The sequence below is a fragment of the Oncorhynchus nerka genome, unplaced genomic scaffold (assembly GCF_034236695.1).
Source record: "Oncorhynchus nerka isolate Pitt River unplaced genomic scaffold, Oner_Uvic_2.0 unplaced_scaffold_1008, whole genome shotgun sequence".
Lineage (NCBI taxonomy): Eukaryota > Metazoa > Chordata > Actinopteri > Salmoniformes > Salmonidae > Oncorhynchus > Oncorhynchus nerka.
This window is the reverse complement of record NW_027040290.1, coordinates 54,753-77,127: the sequence shown is the minus strand read 5'-3', so window position 1 is coordinate 77,127 and position 22,375 is coordinate 54,753. Positions and strand designations below refer to the sequence as shown.

Genomic DNA, 22,375 nt, shown 5'->3' with positions numbered 1-22,375 from the left:
ACACACACACTGTTATACTGCCATCTACTGGAGAACCCCAATACCACACACACACTGTTATACTGCCATCTACTGAGACCCCCAATACCACACACACACTGTTATACTGCCATCTACTGGAGAAACCTGTCCCACACCACACTGTTATACTGCCATCTACTGAGAAACCCGTCACCCTTACACACACACTGAGGACTCCATCTACTGGAGAAACCTGTCAATACACACTGTTACTGCCATCTACTGAGAAACCCCGTCAATACCACACTGTTATACTGCCATCTACTGGAGAAACCCTACCACCACACCCTTATACTGCCATCTACTGGAGAAACCCTCAATACCCACTGTTATACTGCCATCTACTGGAGAAACCTGTCAATACCACACACACTGTTATACTGCCATCTACTGAGAAACCCCCAATACCACACACACAATGATATACACAGTGTCTCCACCTATATTCATTTAGCTTCCATTGTGGGAAAAAAATATGTCATTTAAAAAAATACATGAATCTATTTCCCCCACCCGTACCTCTACTGAGGACCCCCGTACCCCTTACCTCTACCGAGGACCCCCCCCCGTACCCTTACCTCTACCGAGGACCCCCCGTACCCCTTACCTCTACTGAGGACCCCCCGTACCCTTACCTCTACTGAGGACCCCCGTCACCCCACACTTACCTCTACTGAGGACCCTACCCCCGTACCCCTTACCTCTACTGAGGACCCCCCGTACCCCTTACCTCTACTGAGGACCACCCCGTACCCCTTACCTCTACAGACGACCCCCCGTGTCTCTACCTTCCCTTGACTACTGAGGGACCCCCCGCCCCCCCCGACCCCTTACCTCTACTGAGGACTCCCCCCCCACCCCTTACCTCTACTGAGGACCCCCCCATACCCCTTACCTCTACTGAGGACCCCCCCCGCGACCCCTTACCTCTACTGAGGACCCCCGCGACCCTTACCTCTACTGAGGACCCCCCCCCACTCTACCTCTACTGAGGACCCCCCCATCGCACCCCTTACCTCTACTGAGGACCCCCCGTACCCCCTTACCTCTACTGAGGACCCCCCGTACCCCTTACCTCTACTGAGGACCCCCCCCGCACCCTTACCTCTACTGAGGACCCCCATACCCCTTACCTCTACTGAGGACCCCCCATACCCCTTACCTCTACTGAGGACCCCCCGCACCCCTTACCTCTACTGACAAACCCCCCGCACCCCTTACCTCTACTGACGACTCCCCGCACCCCTTACCTCTACTGAGGACCCCCCACACACCCTCATTGACCAGCTGTAGGGTGCTCTGTCTGGAGATCTTCAGGCTGACGGACATCTCAGTGATGCAGTCCTCATCTATATAACCCAACTAGAGGAGAGAGATGGGAGGGGGAGAGGAAGGGGGAGAGGGAGGAGAGAGAGAGAGGAGAGGGGGAGAGAGAGGAGAGGGGGAGAGAGAGGAGAGGGGGAGAGAGAGGGAGGAGAGAGACAGAGAGGGGAGAGAGACAGAGAGGGGAGAGAGGGAGGAGAGAGAGATGGCGGGAGAGAGATGGGGGGAGAGAGATGGGGAGAGAGAGACAGAGAGGAGAGAGATGGGGAGAGAGAGATGGGGGAGAGAGAGACAGAGAGGAGAGAGAGACAGGAGGGAGAGAGACAGAGAGGGGAGAGAGGGGGGAGAGAGAGATGGGGGAGAGAGATGGGGGAGAGAGATGGGGGAGAGAGAGACAGAGAGGAGAGAGAGATGGGGGAGAGAGAGATGGGGGAGAGAGAGACAGAGGGGAGAGAGATGGGGAGAGAGAGACATGGGGAGAGAGAGATGGGGGAGAGAGATGGGGAGAGAGAGAGAGAGATGGGGGAGAGAGAGACAGAGGAGAGAGAGATGGGGAGAGAGAGATGGGGGAGAGATGGGGGAGACAGAGATGGGGGAGAGAGATGGGGGAGAGAGATGGGGGGAGAGAGATGGGGGGAGAGATGGGGGAGAGAGAGAGAGGGGAGAGAGATGGGGACAGAGGAGAGAGAGATGGGGGAGAGAGACAGAGAGAGACAAGGAGAGAGAGATGGGGAGAGAGAGATGGGGAGAGAGAGATGGGGAGAGAGAGATGGGGGAGAGAGAGATGGGGAGAGAGGGGAGAGAGAGATGGGGAGAGAGACAGAGAGGAGAGAGAGAGATGGGGGAGAGAGAGATGGGGGAGAGACAGAGGGAGAGAGAGATGGGGAGAGGGAGATGGGGGAGAGAGAGGGAGAGAGGGGAGAGAGGGGAGGGAGGAGAGAGGGGGAGAGGGAGGAGAGAGAGGAGAGAGGGGGAGGAGAGAGAGATGGGGAGAGAGAGATGGGGAGAGACAGATGGGGGAGAGAGAGATGGGGGAGAGAGAGATGGGGGAGAGAGAGATGGGGGAGAGAGGGGGGGAGAGAGGGGGGAGAGAGATGGGGGAGAGAGAGATGGGGGGAGAGAGAGGGGGGGAGGGAGGGGAGAGAGGGAGAGAGGGAGAGAGAGAGAGGGGGAGAGGGAGAGAGAGGGGAGAGAGAGATGGGGAGAGAGGGGGAGAGGAGAGGGGGAGAGAGAGATGGGGGAGAGAGAGATGGGGAGAGAGAGATGGGGAGAGAGAGATGGGGAGAGAGAGAGATGGGGAGAGAGAGATGGGGAGAGCGAGATGGGGAGAGAGATGGGGAAGAGGGGGAGAGATGGGGAGAGAGGATGGGGGAGAGAGAGATGGGGGAGAGAGAGGGGAGAGAGGGGGAGGGAGGAGAGAGAGGGGGAGAGGGAGGAGAGAGAGGGGAGAGAGGGGGAGGAGAGAGAGATGGGGAGAGAGAGATGGGGAGAGAGAGATGGGGGAGAGAGAGATGAGGGGAGAGAGATGGGGGAGAGAGAGATGGGGGAGAGAGAGGGAGAGAGAGGGGGAGAGGGAGGAGAGAGGGGGAGGGAGGAGAGAGGGGGAGGGAGGAGAGAGGGGGGAGGGAGGAGTGAGAGGGGAGAGAGAGGGGGAGGGAGAGAGGGGGGGAGGAGAGAGGGGGAGGAGGAGTGAGAGGGGGAGAGAGAGGGGGAGAGATACACAGATTAATGTAGGAACTGTGTCTGTCTGTGCAGAGTGATTAAATTAAATATTGGTTATTTTACTTTTTTAATTTTTTAAAAGTAAAATAAAAAATAAAAAATGCAAATCATTTTTTGGGGGTTCAATTATTTGAAGTCTATTTTATTCCGTTTTTTTCTGAGCTCAATGTGTAGTTTCTCTAGAGATAAATCAGATCCAGCCTGAACTGTGTGATGTAGTAGGGAGTTGTAGTTTCTCTAGAGATAAATCAGATCCAGCCTGAACTGTGTGATGTAGTAGGGAGTTGTAGTTTCTCTAGAGATAAATCAGACCCAGTCTGAACTGTGTGATGTAGTAGGGAGTTGTAGTTTCCAACGGACCAATAGTCTACATAGTGTATAGTGCAGAAAACGTGGTAATTAACTACAATGACCATAATCCATTGCGCGCCTCCTTGTACCGGTCCGCGGCAGACACGGAGAGTAGAACGTACGATCAAGAGATCCACATCTAGGAGACAACTAGAGGTGTCGACCCTCCACATCTAGGAGACAACTAGAGGTGTCGACCCTCCACATCTAGGAGACAACTAGAGGTGTCGACCCTCCACATCTAGGAGACAACTAGAGGTGTCGACCCTCCACATCTAGGAGACAACTAGGTGTCGACCCTCCACATCTAGGAGACAACTAGAGGTGCCGACCTCCACATCTAGGAGACAACTAGAGGTGTCGACCTCCACATCTAGGAGACAACTAGAGGTGCTCGACCCTCCACATCTAGGAGACAACAGGGTGTCGACCCTCCACATCTAGGTGTCGACCCTCCACATCTAGGAGACAACTAGAGGTGTCGACCCTCCACATCTAGGAGACAACTAGAGGTGTCGACCCTCCACATCTAGGAGACAACTAGAGGTGTCGACCCTCCACATCTAGGAGACAACTAGAGGTGTCGACCCTCCACATCTAGAGGTGCCGACCCTCCACATCTAGGAGACAACTAGAGGTGCCGACCCTCCACATCTAGGAGACAACTAGAGGTGTCGACCCTCCACATCTAGAGGTGTCGACCCTCCACATCTAGAGGTGTCGACCCTCCACATCTAGAGGTGTCGACCCTCCACATCTAGAGGTGTCGACCCTCCACATCTAGAGGTGTCGACCTCCACATCTAGAGGTGCTCGACCCTCCACATCTAGAGGTGTCGACCTCCACATCTAGAGGTGTCGACCCTCCACATCTAGAGGTGTCGACCCTCCACATCTAGAGGTGTCGACCCTCCACATCTAGAGGTGTCGACCCTCCACATCTAGAGGTGTCGACCCTCCACATCTAGAGGTGTCGACCCTCCACATCTAGAGGTGTCTACCTCCACATCTAGAGGTGTCGACCCTCCACATCTAGAGGTGTCGACCCTCCACATCTAGAGGTGTCGACCCTCCACATCTAGAGGTGTCGACCCTCCACATCTAGGAGACAACTAGAGGTGTCGACCCTCCACATCTAGGAGACAACTAGAGGTGTCGACCCTCCACATCTAGGAGACAACTAGAGGTGTCGACCCTCCACATCTAGGAGACAACTAGAGGTGTCGACCCTCCACATCTAGGAGACAACTAGAGGTGTCGACCCTCCACATCTAGGAGACAACTAGGTGTCGACCCTCCACATCTAGAGGTGTCGACCCTCCACATCTAGGAGACAACTAGAGGTGTCGACCCTCCACATCTAGGAGACAACTAGAGGTGTCGACCCTCCACATCTAGAGGTGTCGACCCTCCACATCTAGAGGTGTCGACCCTCCACATCTAGAGGTGTCGACCCTCCACATCTAGAGGTGTCGACCCTCCACATCTAGAGGTGTCGACCCTCCACATCTAGAGGTGTCGACCCTCCACATCTAGAGGTGTCGACCCTCCACATCTAGAGGTGTCGACCCTCCACATCTAGAGGTGTCGACCCTCCACATCTAGAGGTGTCGACCCTCCACATCTAGAGGTGTCGACCCTCCACATCTAGGAGACAACTAGAGGTGTCGACCCTCCACATCTAGGAGACAACTAGAGGTGTCGACCCTCCACATCTAGAGGTGTCGACCCTCCACATCTAGAGGTGTCGACCCTCCACATCTAGGAGACAACTAGAGGTGTCGACCCTCCACATCTAGGAGACATCTAGAGGTGTCGACCCTCCACATCTAGGAGACATCTAGAGGTGTCGACCCTCCACATCTAGAGGTGTCACCCTCCACATCTAGAGGTGTCGACCCTCCACATCTAGAGGTGTCGACACATCTAGAGGTGTCGACCCTCCACATCTAGAGGTGTCGACCTCTCCACATCTAGAGTGTCGACCCTCCACATCTAGAGGTGTCGACCCTCCACATCTAGAGGTGTGTCGAATTCTCCACATCTAGAGGTGTCGACCCTCCACATCTAGAGGTGTCGACCCTCCACATCTAGAGGTGTCGACCCTCCACATCTAGAGGTGTCGACCCTCCACATCTAGAGGTGTCGACCCTCCGCATCTAGAGACAACTAGAGGTGTCGACCCTCCGCATCTAGAGACAACTAGAGGTGTCGACCCTCCGCATCTAGAGGTGTCGACCCTCCGCATCTAGAGGTGTCGACCCTCCGCATCTAGAGGTGTCGACCTCCGCATCTAGAGGTGTCGACCTCCGCATCTAGAGGTGTCGACCCTCCGCATCTAGAGGTGTCGACCCTCCGCATCTAGAGGTGTCGACCCTCCGCATCTAGAGGTGTCGACCCTCCGCATCTAGAGGTGTCGACCCTCCGCATCTAGAGGTGTCGACCCTCCGCATCTAGAGGTGTCGACCCTCCGCATCTAGAGGTGTCGACCCTCCGCATCTAGAGGTGTCGACCCTCCACATCTAGAGGTGTCGACCCTCCACATCTAGAGGTGTCGACCCTCCACATCTAGAGGTGTCGACCCTCCACATCTAGAGGTGTCGACCCTCCACATCTAGAGGTGTCGACCCTCCACATCTAGAGGTGTCGACCCTCCACATCTAGAGGTGTCGACCCTCCACATCTAGAGGTGTCGACCCTCCACATCTAGAGGTGTCGACCCTCCACATCTAGAGACAACTAGAGGTGTCGACCCTCCGCATCTAGAGACAACTAGAGGTGTCGACCCTCCGCATCTAGAGACAACTAGAGGTGTCGACCCTCCGCATCTAGGAGACAACTAGAGGTGTCGACCCTCCGCATCTAGGAGACAACTAGAGGTGTCGACCCTCCGCATCTAGGAGACAACTAGAGGTGTCGACCCTCCGCATCTAGGAGACAACTAGAGGTGTCGACCCTCCGCATCTAGGAGACAACTAGAGGTGTCGACCCTCCGCATCTAGGAGACAACTAGAGGTGTCGACCCTCCGCATCTAGGAGACAACTAGGTGTCGACCCTCCACATCTAGAGGTGTCGACCCTCCACATCTAGGAGACAACTAGAGGTGTCGACCCTCCACATCTAGAGGTGTCGACCCTCCACATCTAGAGGTCGACCTCCACATCTAGAGGTGTCGACCCTCCACATCTAGAGGTGTCGACCCTCCACATCTAGAGGTGTCGACCCTCCACATCTAGAGGTGTCGACCCTCCACATCTAGAGGTGTCGACCCTCCACATCTAGAGGTGTCGACCCTCCACATCTAGGAGGTGTCGACCCTCCACATCTAGAGGTGTCGACCCTCCACATCTAGAGGTGTCGACCCTCCACATCTAGAGGTGTCGACCCTCCACATCTAGAGGTGTCGACCTCCACATCTAGGAGACAACTAGAGGTGTCGACCCCCACATCTAGGAGACAACTGAGGTGTCGACCCTCCACATCTAGAGGTGTCGACCCTCCACATCTAGAGGTGTCGACCCTCCACATCTAGGAGACAACTAGAGGTGTCGACCCTCCACATCTAGGAGACATCTAGAGGTGTCGACCCTCCACATCTAGGAGACATCTAGAGGTGTCGACCCTCCACATCTAGAGGTGTCGACCCTCCACATCTAGAGGTGTCGACCCTCCACATCTAGAGGTGTCGACCCTCCACATCTAGAGGTGTCGACCCTCCACATCTAGAGGTGTCGACCCTCCACATCTAGAGGTGTCGACCCTCCACATCTAGAGGTGTCGACCCTCCACATCTAGAGGTGTCGACCCTCCACATCTAGAGACAACTAGAGGTGTCGACCCTCCGCATCTAGAGACAACTAGAGGTGTCGACCCTCCGCATCTAGAGGCGTCGACCCTCCGCATCTAGAGGCGTCGACCCTCCGCATCTAGAGGCGTCGACCCTCCGCATCTAGAGGCGTCGACCCTCCGCATCTAGAGGCGTCGACCCTCCGCATCTAGAGGCGTCGACCCTCCGCATCTAGAGGCGTCGACCCTCCGCATCTGAGGCGCGACCCTCCGCATCTGAGGCGTCGACCCTCCGCATCTAGAGGCGTCGACCCTCCGCATCTAGAGGCGTCGACCCTCCGCATCTGAGGCGTCGACCCTCCGCATCTGGAGGCGATCTGGCGTCGACCCTCCGCATCTAGAGCGCGACCCTCCGCATCTAGAGGCGTCGACCCTCCGCATCTGAGGCGTCGACCTCCGCATCTAGAGGCGTCGACCCTCCGCATCTAGAGGCGTCGACCTCCGCATCTGAGGCGTCGACCCTCCGCATCTAGAGGCGTCGACCCTCCGCATCTAGGGTGTCGACCCTCCGCATCTAGAGGTGTCGACCTCCGCATCTAGAGGTGTCGACCTCCGCATCTAGAGGTGTCGACCCTCCTCATCTAGAGGTGTCGACCTCCACATCTAGAGGTGTCGACCCTCCACATCTAGAGGTGTCGACCCTCCACATCTAGAGGTGTCGACCCTCCACATCTAGAGGTGTCGACCCTCCACATCTAGAGGTGTCGACCTCCACATCTAGAGGTGTCGACCCTCCACATCTAGAGGTGTCGACCCCTCCACATCTAGAGGTGTCGACCCTCCACATCTAGAGGTGTCGACCCTCCACATCTAGAGGTGTCGACCCTCCACATCTAGAGGTGTCGACCCTCCACATCTAGAGGTGTCGACCTCCACATCTAGAGGGTGTCGACCCTCCACATCTAGAGGTGTCGACCCTCCACATCTAGAGGTGTCGACCCTCCACATCTAGAGGTGTCGACCCTCCACATCTAGAGGTGTCGACCCTCCACATCTAGAGGTGTCGACCCTCCACATCTAGAGGTGTCGACCCTCCGCATCTAGAGGTGTCGACCCTCCGCATCTAGAGGTGTCGACCCTCCGCATCTAGAGGTGTCGACCCTCCGCATCTAGAGGTGTCGACCCTCCGCATCTAGAGGTGTCGACCCTCCGCATCTAGAGGTGTCGACCCTCCGCATCTAGAGGTGTCGACCCTCCGCATCTAGAGACAACTAGAGGTGTCGACCCTCCGCATCTAGAGACAACTAGAGGTGCTCGACCCTCCGCATCTAGAGACAACTAGAGGTGTCGACCCTCCGCATCTAGAGACAACTAGAGGTGTCACCCTCCGCATCTAGAGACAACTAGAGGTGTCGACCCTCCGCATCTAGAGACAACTAGAGGTGTCGACCCTCCGCATCTAGAGACAACTAGAGGTGTCGACCCTCCGCATCTAGAGACAACTAGAGGTGTCGACCCTCCGCATCTAGAGACAACTAGAGGTGTCGACCCTCCGCATCTAGAGACAACTAGAGGTGTCGACCCTCCGCATCTAGAGACAACTAGAGGTGTCGACCCTCCGCATCTAGAGACAACTAGAGGTGTCGACCCTCCGCATCTAGAGACAACTAGAGGTGTCGACCCTCCGCATCTAGAGACAACTAGAGGTGTCGACCCTCCACATCTAGAGGTGTCGACCCTCCACATCTAGAGGTGTCGACCCTCCACATCTAGAGGTGTCGACCCTCCACATCTAGAGGTGTCGACCCTCCACATCTAGAGGTGTCGACCCTCCACATCTAGAGGTGTCGACCCTCCACATCTAGAGGTGTCGACCCTCCACATCTAGAGGTGTCGACCCTCCACATCTAGAGGTGTCGACCCTCCACATCTAGAGGTGTCGACCCTCCACATCTAGAGGTGTCGACCCTCCACATCTAGAGGTGTCGACCCTCCGCATCTAGAGGTGTCGACCCTCCGCATCTAGAGGTGTCGACCCTCCGCATCTAGAGGTGTCGACCCTCCGCATCTAGAGGTGTCGACCCTCCGCATCTAGAGGTGTCGACCCTCCGCATCTAGAGACAACTAGAGGTGTCGACCCTCCGCATCTAGAGACAACTAGAGGTGTCGACCCTCCGCATCTAGAGACAACTAGAGGTGTCGACCCTCCGCATCTAGAGACAACTAGAGGTGTCGACCTCCGCATCTAGAGACAACTAGAGGTGTCGACCCTCCGCATCTAGAGACAACTAGAGGTGTCGACCCTCCGCATCTAGAGACAACTAGAGGTGTCGACCCTCCGCATCTAGAGACAACTAGAGGTGTCGACCCTCCGCATCTAGAGACAACTAGAGGTGTCGACCCTCCGCATCTAGAGACAACTAGAGGTGTCGACCCTCCGCATCTAGGAGACAACTAGAGGTGTCGACCCTCCACATCTAGAAGACAACTAGAGGTGTCGACCCTCCGCATCTAGAGACAACTAGAGGTGTCGACCCTCCGCATCTAGAGACAACTAGAGGTGTCGACCCTCCGCATCTAGAGACAACTAGAGGTGTCGACCCTCCACATCTAGAGACAACTAGAGGTGTCGACCCTCCACATCTAGAAACAACTAGAGGTGTCGACCCTCCACATCTAGAGACAACTAAAGGTGTCGACCTTAACGAGATGGCAACCAGCACAGGTGTAACACATCCTGACTAACGAGTTGACACCAAATCGGTTCGCTCTACGTGCTAACGAGCCCTACGTGCTATACGTGCTAACGAGCTCTACGTGCTAACGAGCTCTACGTGCTAAAGTCCAACCTCAAAACGTACAAGGAAAAACAAAAACTGTAACAAGGTGCGTTTGGGGGTTCTTAGAGGAGCGTTTGGGGGTTCTTAGAGGTGTGTTTGGGGGTTCTTAGAGGAGCGTTTGGGGTTTGAGGGGTTCTTAGAGGCGCGTTTGGGGGTTCTTAGAGGCGCGTTTGGGGGTTCTTAGAGGCGCGTTCGGGGTTCTTAGGTGTAGGTGTGTTTAGTGTTTAGGTGTGTGGTGTGTGTGTAGGTGTGTTTGTGTAGGTGTTTGAGTGTGTGTAGGTGTGTGTGTGTGTGTGTGTGTATGTGTAGGTGTGTGTGTGTAGGTGTGTGTTCTGTAGGTGTGCTGTGCCACTCTACAGTGTGTCCAGGTGGTGTGTCTGATGTGTGTTAGGATGTGTGTGTCCTGTATACCAAACCTGGTCAGGTGTGTCAATAACTGTACTATAGGTGTGTCATACACAATCAATAACAGGTACCAAACCTGCTTCAATAACTGTGCCACAATCAATAACAGGGGTGCCAAACCTGATGCCAGACATAACGTCCAGGGATGGTCTAGGAGTTGTCTGATGGTCACACGATGCTTGCTTGTAGGATGTCACACAATCCCTACTATACCAAACCTGATCACACAATCAATAACACACAAACCTGATCAAAAATAAAGAGCAACTCCTACTATACAGTAGTGTGTGTGTGTGTGTGTGTGTGTGTGTGTGTGTGTGTGTGTGTGTGTACCTGCATCATCTGGTTGAGTAGCAGGATGCTCCCAGGAGACAGCCAATGAGGGTTGTTGTAACTACCTCTCTAGAACAGTGAAACACATAGGTTAGTTTACACCAGAGGCTTTGAATCTGGCTTTTATACGATCCCAAATAGAGAAAACCAACTGTCACGGTTGAACCCTTTCCTCCAGAGAAAACCAACTGTCACGGTTGAACCCTTTCCTCCAGAGAAAACCAACTGTCACGGTTGAACCCTTTCCTCCAGAGAAACCAACTGTCACGGTTGAACCCTTTCCTCCAGAGAAAACCAACTGTCACGGTTGAACCCTTTCCTCCAGAGAAAACCAACTGTCACGGTTGAACCCTTTCCTCCAGAGAAAACCAACTGTCACGGTTGAACCCTTTCCTCCAGAGAAAACCAACTGTCACGGTTGAACCCTTTCCTCCAGAGAAAACCAACTGTCACGGTCGAACCCTTTCCTCCAGAGAAAACCAACTGTCACGGTTGAACCCTTTCCTCCAGAGAAAACCAACTGTCACGGTTGAACCCTTCCCTCCAGAGAAAACCAACTGTCACGGTTGAACCCTTTCCTCCAGAGAAAACCAACTGTCACGGTTGAACCCTTTCCTCCAGAGAAAACCAACTGTCACGGTTGAACAGTTCTGTACTATATTAGTGGCACTAAATGGTTTTCCCTTCTACCGTGTCAGAAATAGCTGTCCGTCCTAAAACTACTAGCTGGCTGAACCATTTGTTAAACAACCATGTTCTGTCACGTTACCTTGGATACCTAGCTAACAACCATGTTCTGTGTCACGTTACCTTGGATACCTAGCTTACAACCATGTTCTGTCACGTTACCTTGGATACCTAGCTAACAACCATGTTCTGTCACGTTACCTTGGATACTGAGCTAACAACCATGTTCTGTCACATTACCTTGGATACCTAGCTAACAACCATGTTCTGTCACTTTACCTTGGATACCTGGCTAACAACCATGTTCTGTCACGTTACCTTGGATACCTGGCTAACAACCATGTTCTGTCACGTTACCTTGGATACCTAGCTAACAACCATGTTCTGTCACGTTACCTTGGATACCTGGCTAACAACCATGTTCTGTCACGATACCTGGCTAACAACCATGTTCTGTCACGTTACCTTGGATACCTGGCTAACAACCATGTTCTGTCACGTTACCTTGGATACCTGGCTAACAACCATGTTCTGTCACGTTACCTTGGATACCGTGCTAACAACCATGTTCTGTCACGTTACCTTGGATACCTGGCTTACAACCATGTTCTGTCACGTTACCTTGGATACCTAGCTAACAACCATGTTCTGTCACGTTACCTTGGATACTGAGCTAACAACCATGTTCTGTCACATTACCTTGGATACCTAGCTAACAACCATGTTCTGTCACTTTACCTTGGATACCTGGCTAACAACCATGTTCTGTCACGTTACCTTGGATACCTGGCTAACAACCATGTTCTGTCACGTTACCTTGGATACCTAGCTAACAACCATGTTCTGTCACGTTACCTTGGATACCTGGCTAACAACCATGTTCTGTCACGATACCTGGCTAACAACCATGTTCTGTCACGTTACCTTGGATACCTGGCTAACAACCATGTTCTGTCACGTTACCTTGGATACCGTGCTAACAACCATGTTCTGTCACGTTACCTTGGATACCTGGCTAACAACCATGTTCTGTCACGTTACCTTGGATACCTGGCTAACAACCATGTTCTGTCACGTTACCTTGGATACCTGGCTAACAACCATGTTCTGTCACGTTACCTTGGATACCTGGCTAACAACCATGTTCTGTCACGTTACCTTGGATACCTGGCTAACAACCATGTTCAGTCACGTTACCTTGGATACCGTGCTAACAACCATGTTCTGTCACGTTACCTTGGATACCTGGCTTACAACCATGTTCTGTCATGTTACCTTGGATACCTAGCTAACAAACATGTTCTGTCACGTTACCTTGGATACCTAGCTAACAACCATGTTCAGTCACGTTACCTTGGATACCTGGCTAACAACTATGTTCTGTCACGTTACCTTGGATACCTGGCTAACAACTATGTTCTGTCACGTTACCTTGGATACCTGGCTAGCCACCCTGTAACTTGACCAATACAGACAGTAACTTACGGTGATTTTCCTGTAGAGGACCATACAGTTGTCGTCATCAAACGGCAGATATCCACAGAGCAGAGCAAACAGCAGCACTCCCATACTCCACACATCAGCCTGGTAACACAACACACACACACACACACACACATTATATATCCACACAGCAGCACCCCCATACTCCACACATCAGCCTGGTAACACAACACACACACACACACACACACACACATTAGATATCCACAGAGCAGAGCAAACAGCAGCAGCACTCCACATACCCATCTCCACACATCACATCAGCCTGGTAGACTGGACAGACACACAGAAGCATCCCGGAGTCTCCTCTTCACTGTTGACGTTGAGACTGGACAGAGGAACTCTGCCTAGAAGGCCAGCATCCCGGAGTCTCCTCTTCACTGTTGACGTTGAGACTGGACAGAGGAACTCTGCCTAGAAGGCCAGCATCCCGGAGTCTCCTCTTCACTGTTGACGTTGAGACTGGACAGAGGAACTCTGCCTAGAAGGCCAGCATCCCAGAGAACTCTGTCCAGCATCCCGGAGTCTTCACTGTTGACGTTGAGACTGGACAGAGGAACTCTGCCTAGAAGGCCAGCATCCCGGAGTCTCCTCTTCACTGTTGACGTTGAGACTGGACAGAGGAACTCTGCCTAGAAGGCCAGCATCCCGGAGTCTCCTCTTCACTGTTGACGTTGAGACTGGACAGAGGAACTCTGCCTAGAAGGCCAGCATCCCGGAGTCTCCTCTTCACTGTTGAGACTGGACAGAGGAACTCTGCCTAGAAGGCCAGCATCCCGGAGTCTCCTCTTCACTGTTGACGTTGAGACTGGACAGAGGAACTCTGCCTAGAAGGCCAGCATCCCGGAGTCTCCTCTTCACTGTTGACGTTGAGACTGGACAGAGGAACTCTGCCTAAGAATCCCGGTCTCAGCAGACTGGACAGAGGAACTCTGCCTAGAGTCCCGGAGTCTCCTCTTCACTGTTGACGTTGAGACTGGACAGAGGAACTCTGCCTAGAAGGCCAGCATCCCGGAGTCTCCTCTTCACTGTTGAGAGACTGGACAGAGGAACTCTGCCTAGACTGGACTCCTCTTCACTGTTGAGACTGGACAGAGGAACTCTGCCTAGAAGGCCAGCATCCCGGAGTCTCCTCTTCACTGTTGACGTTGAGACTGGACAGAGGAACTCTGCCTAGAAGGCCAGCATCCTGGAGTCTCCTCTTCACTGTTGAGACTGGACAGAGGAACTCTGCCTAGAAGGCCAGCATCCCGGAGTCTCCCTCTTCACTGGACAGAGGAACTCTGCCTAGAGTCTCCTCTTCACTGGACAGAGGAACTCTGCCTAGAAGGCCAGCATCCCGGAGTCTCCTCTTCACTGTTGAGAGACTGGACAGAGGAACTCTGCCTAGAAGGCCAGCATCCCGGAGTCTCCTCTTCACTGTTGAGACTGGACAGAGGAACTCTGCCTAGGAACTCTGCCTAGAAGGCCAGCATCCCGGAGTCTCCTCTTCACTGTTGACGTTGAGACTGGACAGAGGAACTCTGCCTAGAAGGCCAGCATCCCGGAGTCTCCTCTTCACTGTTGACGTTGAGACTGGACAGAGGAACTCTGCCTAGAAGGCCAGCATCCAGCATCCCGGAGTCTCCTCTTCACTGTTGAGACTGGACAGAGGAACTCTGCCTAGAAGGCCAGCATCCCGGAGTCTCCTCTTCACTGTTGACTGGACAAGTCTGCCTGGCCAGCAGACTGGACAGAGGAACTCTGCCTAGAAGGCCAGCATCCCGGAGTCTCCTCTTCACTGTTGAGACTGGACAGAGGAACTCTGCCTAGAAGGCCAGCATCCCGGAGTCTCCTCTTCACTGTTGACGTTGAGACTGGACAGAGGAACTCTGCCTAGAAGGCCAGCATCCTGGAGTCTCCTCTTCACTGTTGAGACTGGACAGAGGAACTCTGCCTAGAAGGCCAGCATCCCGGAGTCTCCTCTTCACTGTTGACGTTGAGACTGGACAGAGGAACTCTGCCTAGAAGGCCAGCATCCCGGAGTCTCCTCTTCACTGTTGACGTTGAGACTGGTGTTTTGTGTATTTTATTTAATACATATGAGATGAATAATGTAGGGTATGTAAACATTATATTAGGTAGTATTGTTTAAAGTGGCTAGTGATACATGTATTACATAAGGATGCAGTAGATGATATAGAGTACAGTATATACGTATGCATATGAGATGAATAATGTAGGGTATGTAAACATTATATAAGGTAGCATTGTTTAAAGTGGCTAGTGATACATGTATTACATAAGGATGCAGTAGATGATATAGAGTACAGTATATACGTATGCATATGAGATGAATAATGTAGGGTAAGTAACATTATATAAGGTAGCATTGTTTAAAGTGGCTAGTGATACATGTATTACATAAGGATGCAGTAGATGATATAGAGTACAGTATATACGTATGCATATGAGATGAATAATGTAGGGTATGTAAACATTATATTAGGTAGCATTGTTTAAAGTGGCTAGTGATATATTTTACATCATTTCCCATCAATTCCCATTATTAAAGTGGCTGGAGTTGAGTCAGTGTCAATGACAGTGTGTTGGCAACAGCCACTCAATGTTAGTGGTGGCTGTTCAACTCTGACACCGAAGGAGAAGACTTCAGCGGTTTCAGTGCACAGGAGGAGGAAGATAGTGACCAATGACTTTCTTGGTAGGCTAATGTTTACTGCTATTTTTAAAAAAATATATTTTTGTTACAAGCCGTGTTTCGTTTAAAGGCTGTGTAAAGTTCATTTGTTTCAATGTATCGGTAGGCACCTGCGGCTTGTAGACATGTTAGGGGGGGGGGGGGGAGACATAAACCAGCTCTCTAAGGTCAGGGTGTGACACTTATAGCTTGGGGGGTAGAAACTGTTATGGAGCCTTTTGACCCAAACAGCTTATAAACTTGAATTCAGTATAAGACCGTAATTGTCAAATTTAGTATCAATATTCATAAGGCCTGTATGATATTAAATTCTTTTGTTTTCTTTGAAACAAATCTATCTTTTGAACAAAGTGAAAGATGTATCCATGAAATGTTTATATTCCAGCAATTACAATTATTTCTGATCAAATTGATGTTATTTTAACAAACTTTTTTTTTTCTTTCTTTTCTTACACAAACAAGTACATTTCTAAGTGACCTCACACACTCATTATATTCACACACTCAGACATGTTAAATGCCCCCCCTCCTCCTCTCTCTTCTTCTGTCTCTCCCTCTCACACACACTCATTACATTCACACAGCCAGACATATTAGACTCCCCCCACCGGGTGTCTCACCTCCGAGCCGATGTAGGCTTTACCCTGGATGAGTTCAGGAGCAGCGTAGGCTGGACTTCCACAACAGGTCATCAGCTCATATCCCAGACCCCCCTATAAAGACAGACTGATTAGACTGGACCACAACAGGTCATCAGCTCATATCCCAGACCCCCCTATAAAGACAGACTGATTAGACTGGACCACAACAGGTCATCAGCTCATATCCCAGACCCCCCTATAAAGACAGACTGATTAGACTGGACCACAACAGGTCATCAGCTCATATCCCAGACCCCCTATAAAGACAGACTGATTAGACTGGACCACAACAGGTCATCAGCTCATATCCCAGACCCCCCTATAAAGACAGACTGATTAGACTGGACCACAACAGGTCCTCAACTCATATCCCAGACCCCCTATAAAGACAGACTGATTAGACTGGACCACAACAGGTCATCAGCTCATATCCCAGACCCCCCTATAAAGACAGACTGATTAGACTGGACCACAACAGGTCCTCAACTCATATCCCAGACCCCCCTATAAAGACAGACTGATTAGACTGGACCACAACAGGTCATCAACTCATATCCCAGACCCCCTATAAAGACAGACTGATTAGACTGGACCACAACAGGTCATCAGCTCATATCCCAGACCCCCTATAAAGACTGTTATTAGACTGGACCACAACAGGTCATCAACTCATATCCCAGACCCCCTATAAAGACAGACTGATTAGACTGGACCACAACAGGTCATCAACTCATATCCCAGACCCCCTATAAAGACAGACTGATTAGACTGGACCACAACAGGTCATCAACTCATATCCCAGACCCCCTATAAATACTGTTATTAGACTGGACCACAACAGGTCATCAACTCATATCCCAGACCCCCTATAAAGACTGTTATTAGACTGGACCACAACAGGTCATCAACTCATATCCCAGACCCCCTATAAAGACAGACTGATTAGACTGGACCACAACAGGTCATCAGCTCATATCCCAGACCCCCTATAAAGACTGTTATTAGACTGGACCACAACAGGTCATCAACTCATATCCCAGACCCCCTATAAAGACAGACTGATTAGACTGGACCACAACAGGTCATCAGCTCATATCCCAGACCCCCTATAAAGACAGACTGATTAGACTGGACCACAACAGGTCATCAACTCATATCCCAGACCCCCTATAAAGACAGACTGATTAGACTGGACCACAACAGGTCATCAACTCATATCCCAGACCCCCTATAAAGACTGTTATTAGACTGGACCACAACAGGTCATCAACTCATATCCCAGACCCCCTATAAAGACAGACTGATTAGACTGGACCACAACAGGTCATCAGCTCATATCCCAGACCCCCTATAAAGACTGTTATTAGACTGGACCACAACAGGTCATCAACTCATATCCCAGACCCCCTATAAAGACAGACTGATTAGACTGGACCACAACAGGTCATCAGCTCATATCCCAGACCCCCCTATAAAGACAGACTGATTAGACTGGACCACAACAGGTCATCAGCTCATATCCCAGACCCCCCTATAAAGACAGACTGATTAGACTGGACCACAACAGGTCATCAACTCATATCCCAGACCCCCCTATAAAGACAGACTGATTAGACTGGACCACAACAGGTCATCAACTCATATCCCAGACCCCCTATAAATACTGTTATTAGACTGGACCACAACAGGTCATCAACTCATATCCCAGACCCCCTATAAAGACTGTTATTAGACTGGACCACAACAGGTCATCAACTCATATCCCAGACCCCCTATAAAGACAGACTGATTAGACTGGACCACAACAGGTCATCAGCTCATATCCCAGACCCCCTATAAAGACTGTTATTAGACTGGACCACAACAGGTCATCAACTCATATCCCAGACCCCCTATAAAGACAGACTGATTAGACTGGACCACAACAGGTCATCAGCTCATATCCCAGACCCCCTATAAAGACAGACTGATTAGACTGGACCACAACAGGTCATCAGCTCATATCCCAGACCCCCTATAAAGACAGACTGATTAGACTGGACCACAACAGGTCATCAACTCATATCCCAGACCCCCTATAAAGACTGTTTTTAGACTGGACCACAACAGGTCATCAACTCATATCCCAGACCCCCTATAAAGACAGACTGATTAGACTGGACCACAACAGGTCATCAACTCATATCCCAGACCCCCTATAAAGACTGTTATTAGACTGGACCACAACAGGTCATCAACTCATATCCCAGACCCCCTATAAAGACAGACTGATTAGACTGGACCACAACAGGTCATCAGCTCATATCCCAGACCCCCTATAAAGACTGTTATTAGACTGGACCACAACAGGTCATCAACTCATATCCCAGACCCCCTATAAAGACAGACTGATTAGACTGGACCACAACAGGTCATCAGCTCATATCCCAGACCCCCTATAAAGACAGACTGATTAGACTGGACCACAACAGGTCATCAGCTCATATCCCAGACCCCCTATAAAGACAGACTGATTAGGCTGGACCACAACAGGTCATCAGCTCATATCCCAGACCCCCTATAAAGACAGACTGATTAGACTGGACCACAACAGGTCATTAACTCATATCCCAGACCCCCTATAAAGACTGTTATTAGACTGGACCACAACAGGTCATCAACTCATATCCCAGACCCCCTATAAAGACTGTTATTAGACTGGACCACAACAGGTCATCAACTCATATCCCAGACCCCCCTATAAAGACAGACTGATTAGACTGGACCACAACAGGTCATCAACTCATATCCCAGACCCCCCTATAAAGACAGACTGATTAGACTGGACCACAACAGGTCATCAGCTCATATCCCAGACCCCCCTATAAAGACAGACTGATTAGACTGGACCACAACAGGTCATCAGCTCATATCCCAGACCCCTATAAAGACAGACTGATTAGACTGGACCACAACAGGTCATCAACTCATATCCCAGACCCCCTATAAAGACTGTTTTTAGACTGGACCACAACAGGTCATCAACTCATATCCCAGACCCCCTATAAAGACAGACTGATTAGACTGGACCACAACAGGTCATCAACTCATATCCCAGACCCCCTATAAAGACTGTTATTAGACTGGACCACAACAGGTCATCAACTCATATCCCAGACCCCCTATAAAGACAGACTGATTAGACTGGACCACAACAGGTCATCAGCTCATATCCCAGACCCCCTATAAAGACTGTTATTAGACTGGACCACAACAGGTCATCAACTCATATCCCAGACCCCCTATAAAGACAGACTGATTAGACTGGACCACAACAGGTCATCAGCTCATATCCCAGACCCCCTATAAAGACAGACTGATTAGACTGGACCACAACAGGTCATCAGCTCATATCCCAGACCCCCTATAAAGACAGACTGATTAGGCTGGACCACAACAGGTCATCAGCTCATATCCCAGACCCCCCTATAAAGACAGACTGATTAGACTGGACCACAACAGGTCATTAACTCATATCCCAGACCCCCCTATAAAGACTGTTATTAGACTGGACCACAACAGGTCATCAACTCATATCCCAGACCCCCCTATAAAGACTGTTATTAGACTGGACCACAACAGGTCATCAACTCATATGCCAGACCCCCCCTATAAAGACAGACTGATTAGACTGGACCACAACAGGTCATCAGCTCATATCCCAGACCCCCCTATAAAGACAGACTGATTAGACTGGACCACAACAGGTCATCAGCTCATATCCCAGACCCCCTATAAAGACAGACTGATTAGACTGGACCACAACAGGTCATCAGCTCATATCCCAGACCCCCTATAAAGACAGACTGATTAGACTGGACCACAACAGGTCATCAGCTCATATCCCAGACCCCCTATAAAGACTGTTATTAGACTGGACCACAACAGGTCATCAACTCATATCCCAGACCCCCTATAAAGACAGACTGATTAGACTGGACCACAACAGGTCATCAGCTCATATCCCAGACCCCCCTATAAAGACAGACTGATTAGACTGGACCACAACAGGTCATCAACTCATATCCCAGACCCCCTATAAAGACAGACTGATTAGACTGGACCACAACAGGTCATCAGCTCATATCCCAGACCCCCTATAAAGACAGACTGATTAGACTGGACCACAACAGGTCATCAGCTCATATCCCAGACCCCCTATAAAGACTGTTATTAGACTGGACCACAACAGGTCATCAACTCATATCCCAGACCCCCCTATAAAGACAGACTGATTAGACTGGACCACAACAGGTCATCAGCTCATATCCCAGACCCCCCTATAAAGACTGTTATTAGACTGGACCACAACAGGTCATCAACTCATATCCCAGACCCCCCCTATAAAGACAGACTGATTAGACTGGACCACAACAGGTCATCAGCTCATATCCCAGACCCCCCTATAAAGACAGACTGATTAGACTGGACCACAACAGGTCATCAGCTCATATCCCAGACCCCCTATAAAGACAGACTGATTAGACTGGACCACAACAGGTCATCAACTCATATCCCAGACCCCCTATAAAGACTGTTTTTAGACTGGACCACAACAGGTCATCAACTCATATCCCAGACCCCCTATAAAGACAGACTGATTAGACTGGACCACAACAGGTCATCAACTCATATCCCAGACCCCCTATAAAGACTGTTATTAGACTGGACCACAACAGGTCATCAACTCATATCCCAGACCCCCTATAAAGACAGACTGATTAGACTGGACCACAACAGGTCATCAGCTCATATCCCAGACCCCCTATAAAGACTGTTATTAGACTGGACCACAACAGGTCATCAACTCATATCCCAGACCCCCTATAAAGACAGACTGATTAGACTGGACCACAACAGGTCATCAGCTCATATCCCAGACCCCCTATAAAGACAGACTGATTAGACTGGACCACAACAGGTCATCAGCTCATATCCCAGACCCCCTATAAAGACAGACTGATTAGGCTGGACCACAACAGGTCATCAGCTCATATCCCAGACCCCCTATAAAGACAGACTGATTAGACTGGACCACAACAGGTCATTAACTCATATCCCAGACCCCCTATAAAGACTGTTATTAGACTGGACCACAACAGGTCATCAACTCATATCCCAGACCCCCTATAAAGACTGTTATTAGACTGGACCACAACAGGTCATCAACTCATATCCCAGACCCCCTATAAAGACAGACTGATTAGACTGGACCACAACAGGTCATCAACTCATATCCCAGACCCCCTATAAAGACAGACTGATTAGACTGGACCACAACAGGTCATCAGCTCATATCCCAGACCCCCTATAAAGACAGACTGATTAGACTGGACCACAACAGGTCATCAGCTCATATCCCAGACCCCCTATAAAGACAGACTGATTAGACTGGACCACAACAGGTCATCAACTCATATCCCAGACCCCCTATAAAGACTGTTTTTAGACTGGACCACAACAGGTCATCAACTCATATCCCAGACCCCCTATAAAGACAGACTGATTAGACTGGACCACAACAGGTCATCAACTCATATCCCAGACCCCCTATAAAGACTGTTATTAGACTGGACCACAACAGGTCATCAACTCATATCCCAGACCCCCTATAAAGACAGACTGATTAGACTGGACCACAACAGGTCATCAGCTCATATCCCAGACCCCCTATAAAGACTGTTATTAGACTGGACCACAACAGGTCATCAACTCATATCCCAGACCCCCTATAAAGACAGACTGATTAGACTGGACCACAACAGGTCATCAGCTCATATCCCAGACCCCCTATAAAGACAGACTGATTAGACTGGACCACAACAGGTCATCAGCTCATATCCCAGACCCCCTATAAAGACAGACTGATTAGGCTGGACCACAACAGGTCATCAGCTCATATCCCAGACCCCCTATAAAGACAGACTGATTAGACTGGACCACAACAGGTCATTAACTCATATCCCAGACCCCCTATAAAGACTGTTATTAGACTGGACCACAACAGGTCATCAACTCATATCCCA

At 50.8% G+C, this 22,375-nt stretch overlaps 1 protein-coding gene across 1 annotated transcript in view; it reads right to left on the bottom strand.

Moving 5' to 3' along the window:
* The window catches only part of LOC135570255 (maternal embryonic leucine zipper kinase-like), a 49,983-nt gene that overhangs the window by 20,641 nt on the left and 6,967 nt on the right, over positions 1-22,375 (bottom strand). Inside the window, 4 exon segments of the mRNA XM_065016368.1 lie at positions 1,299-1,383; positions 10,770-10,850; positions 12,954-13,052; positions 16,290-16,382. Coding sequence (XP_064872440.1) covers positions 1,299-1,383; positions 10,770-10,850; positions 12,954-13,052; positions 16,290-16,382 — 358 coding nt within the window.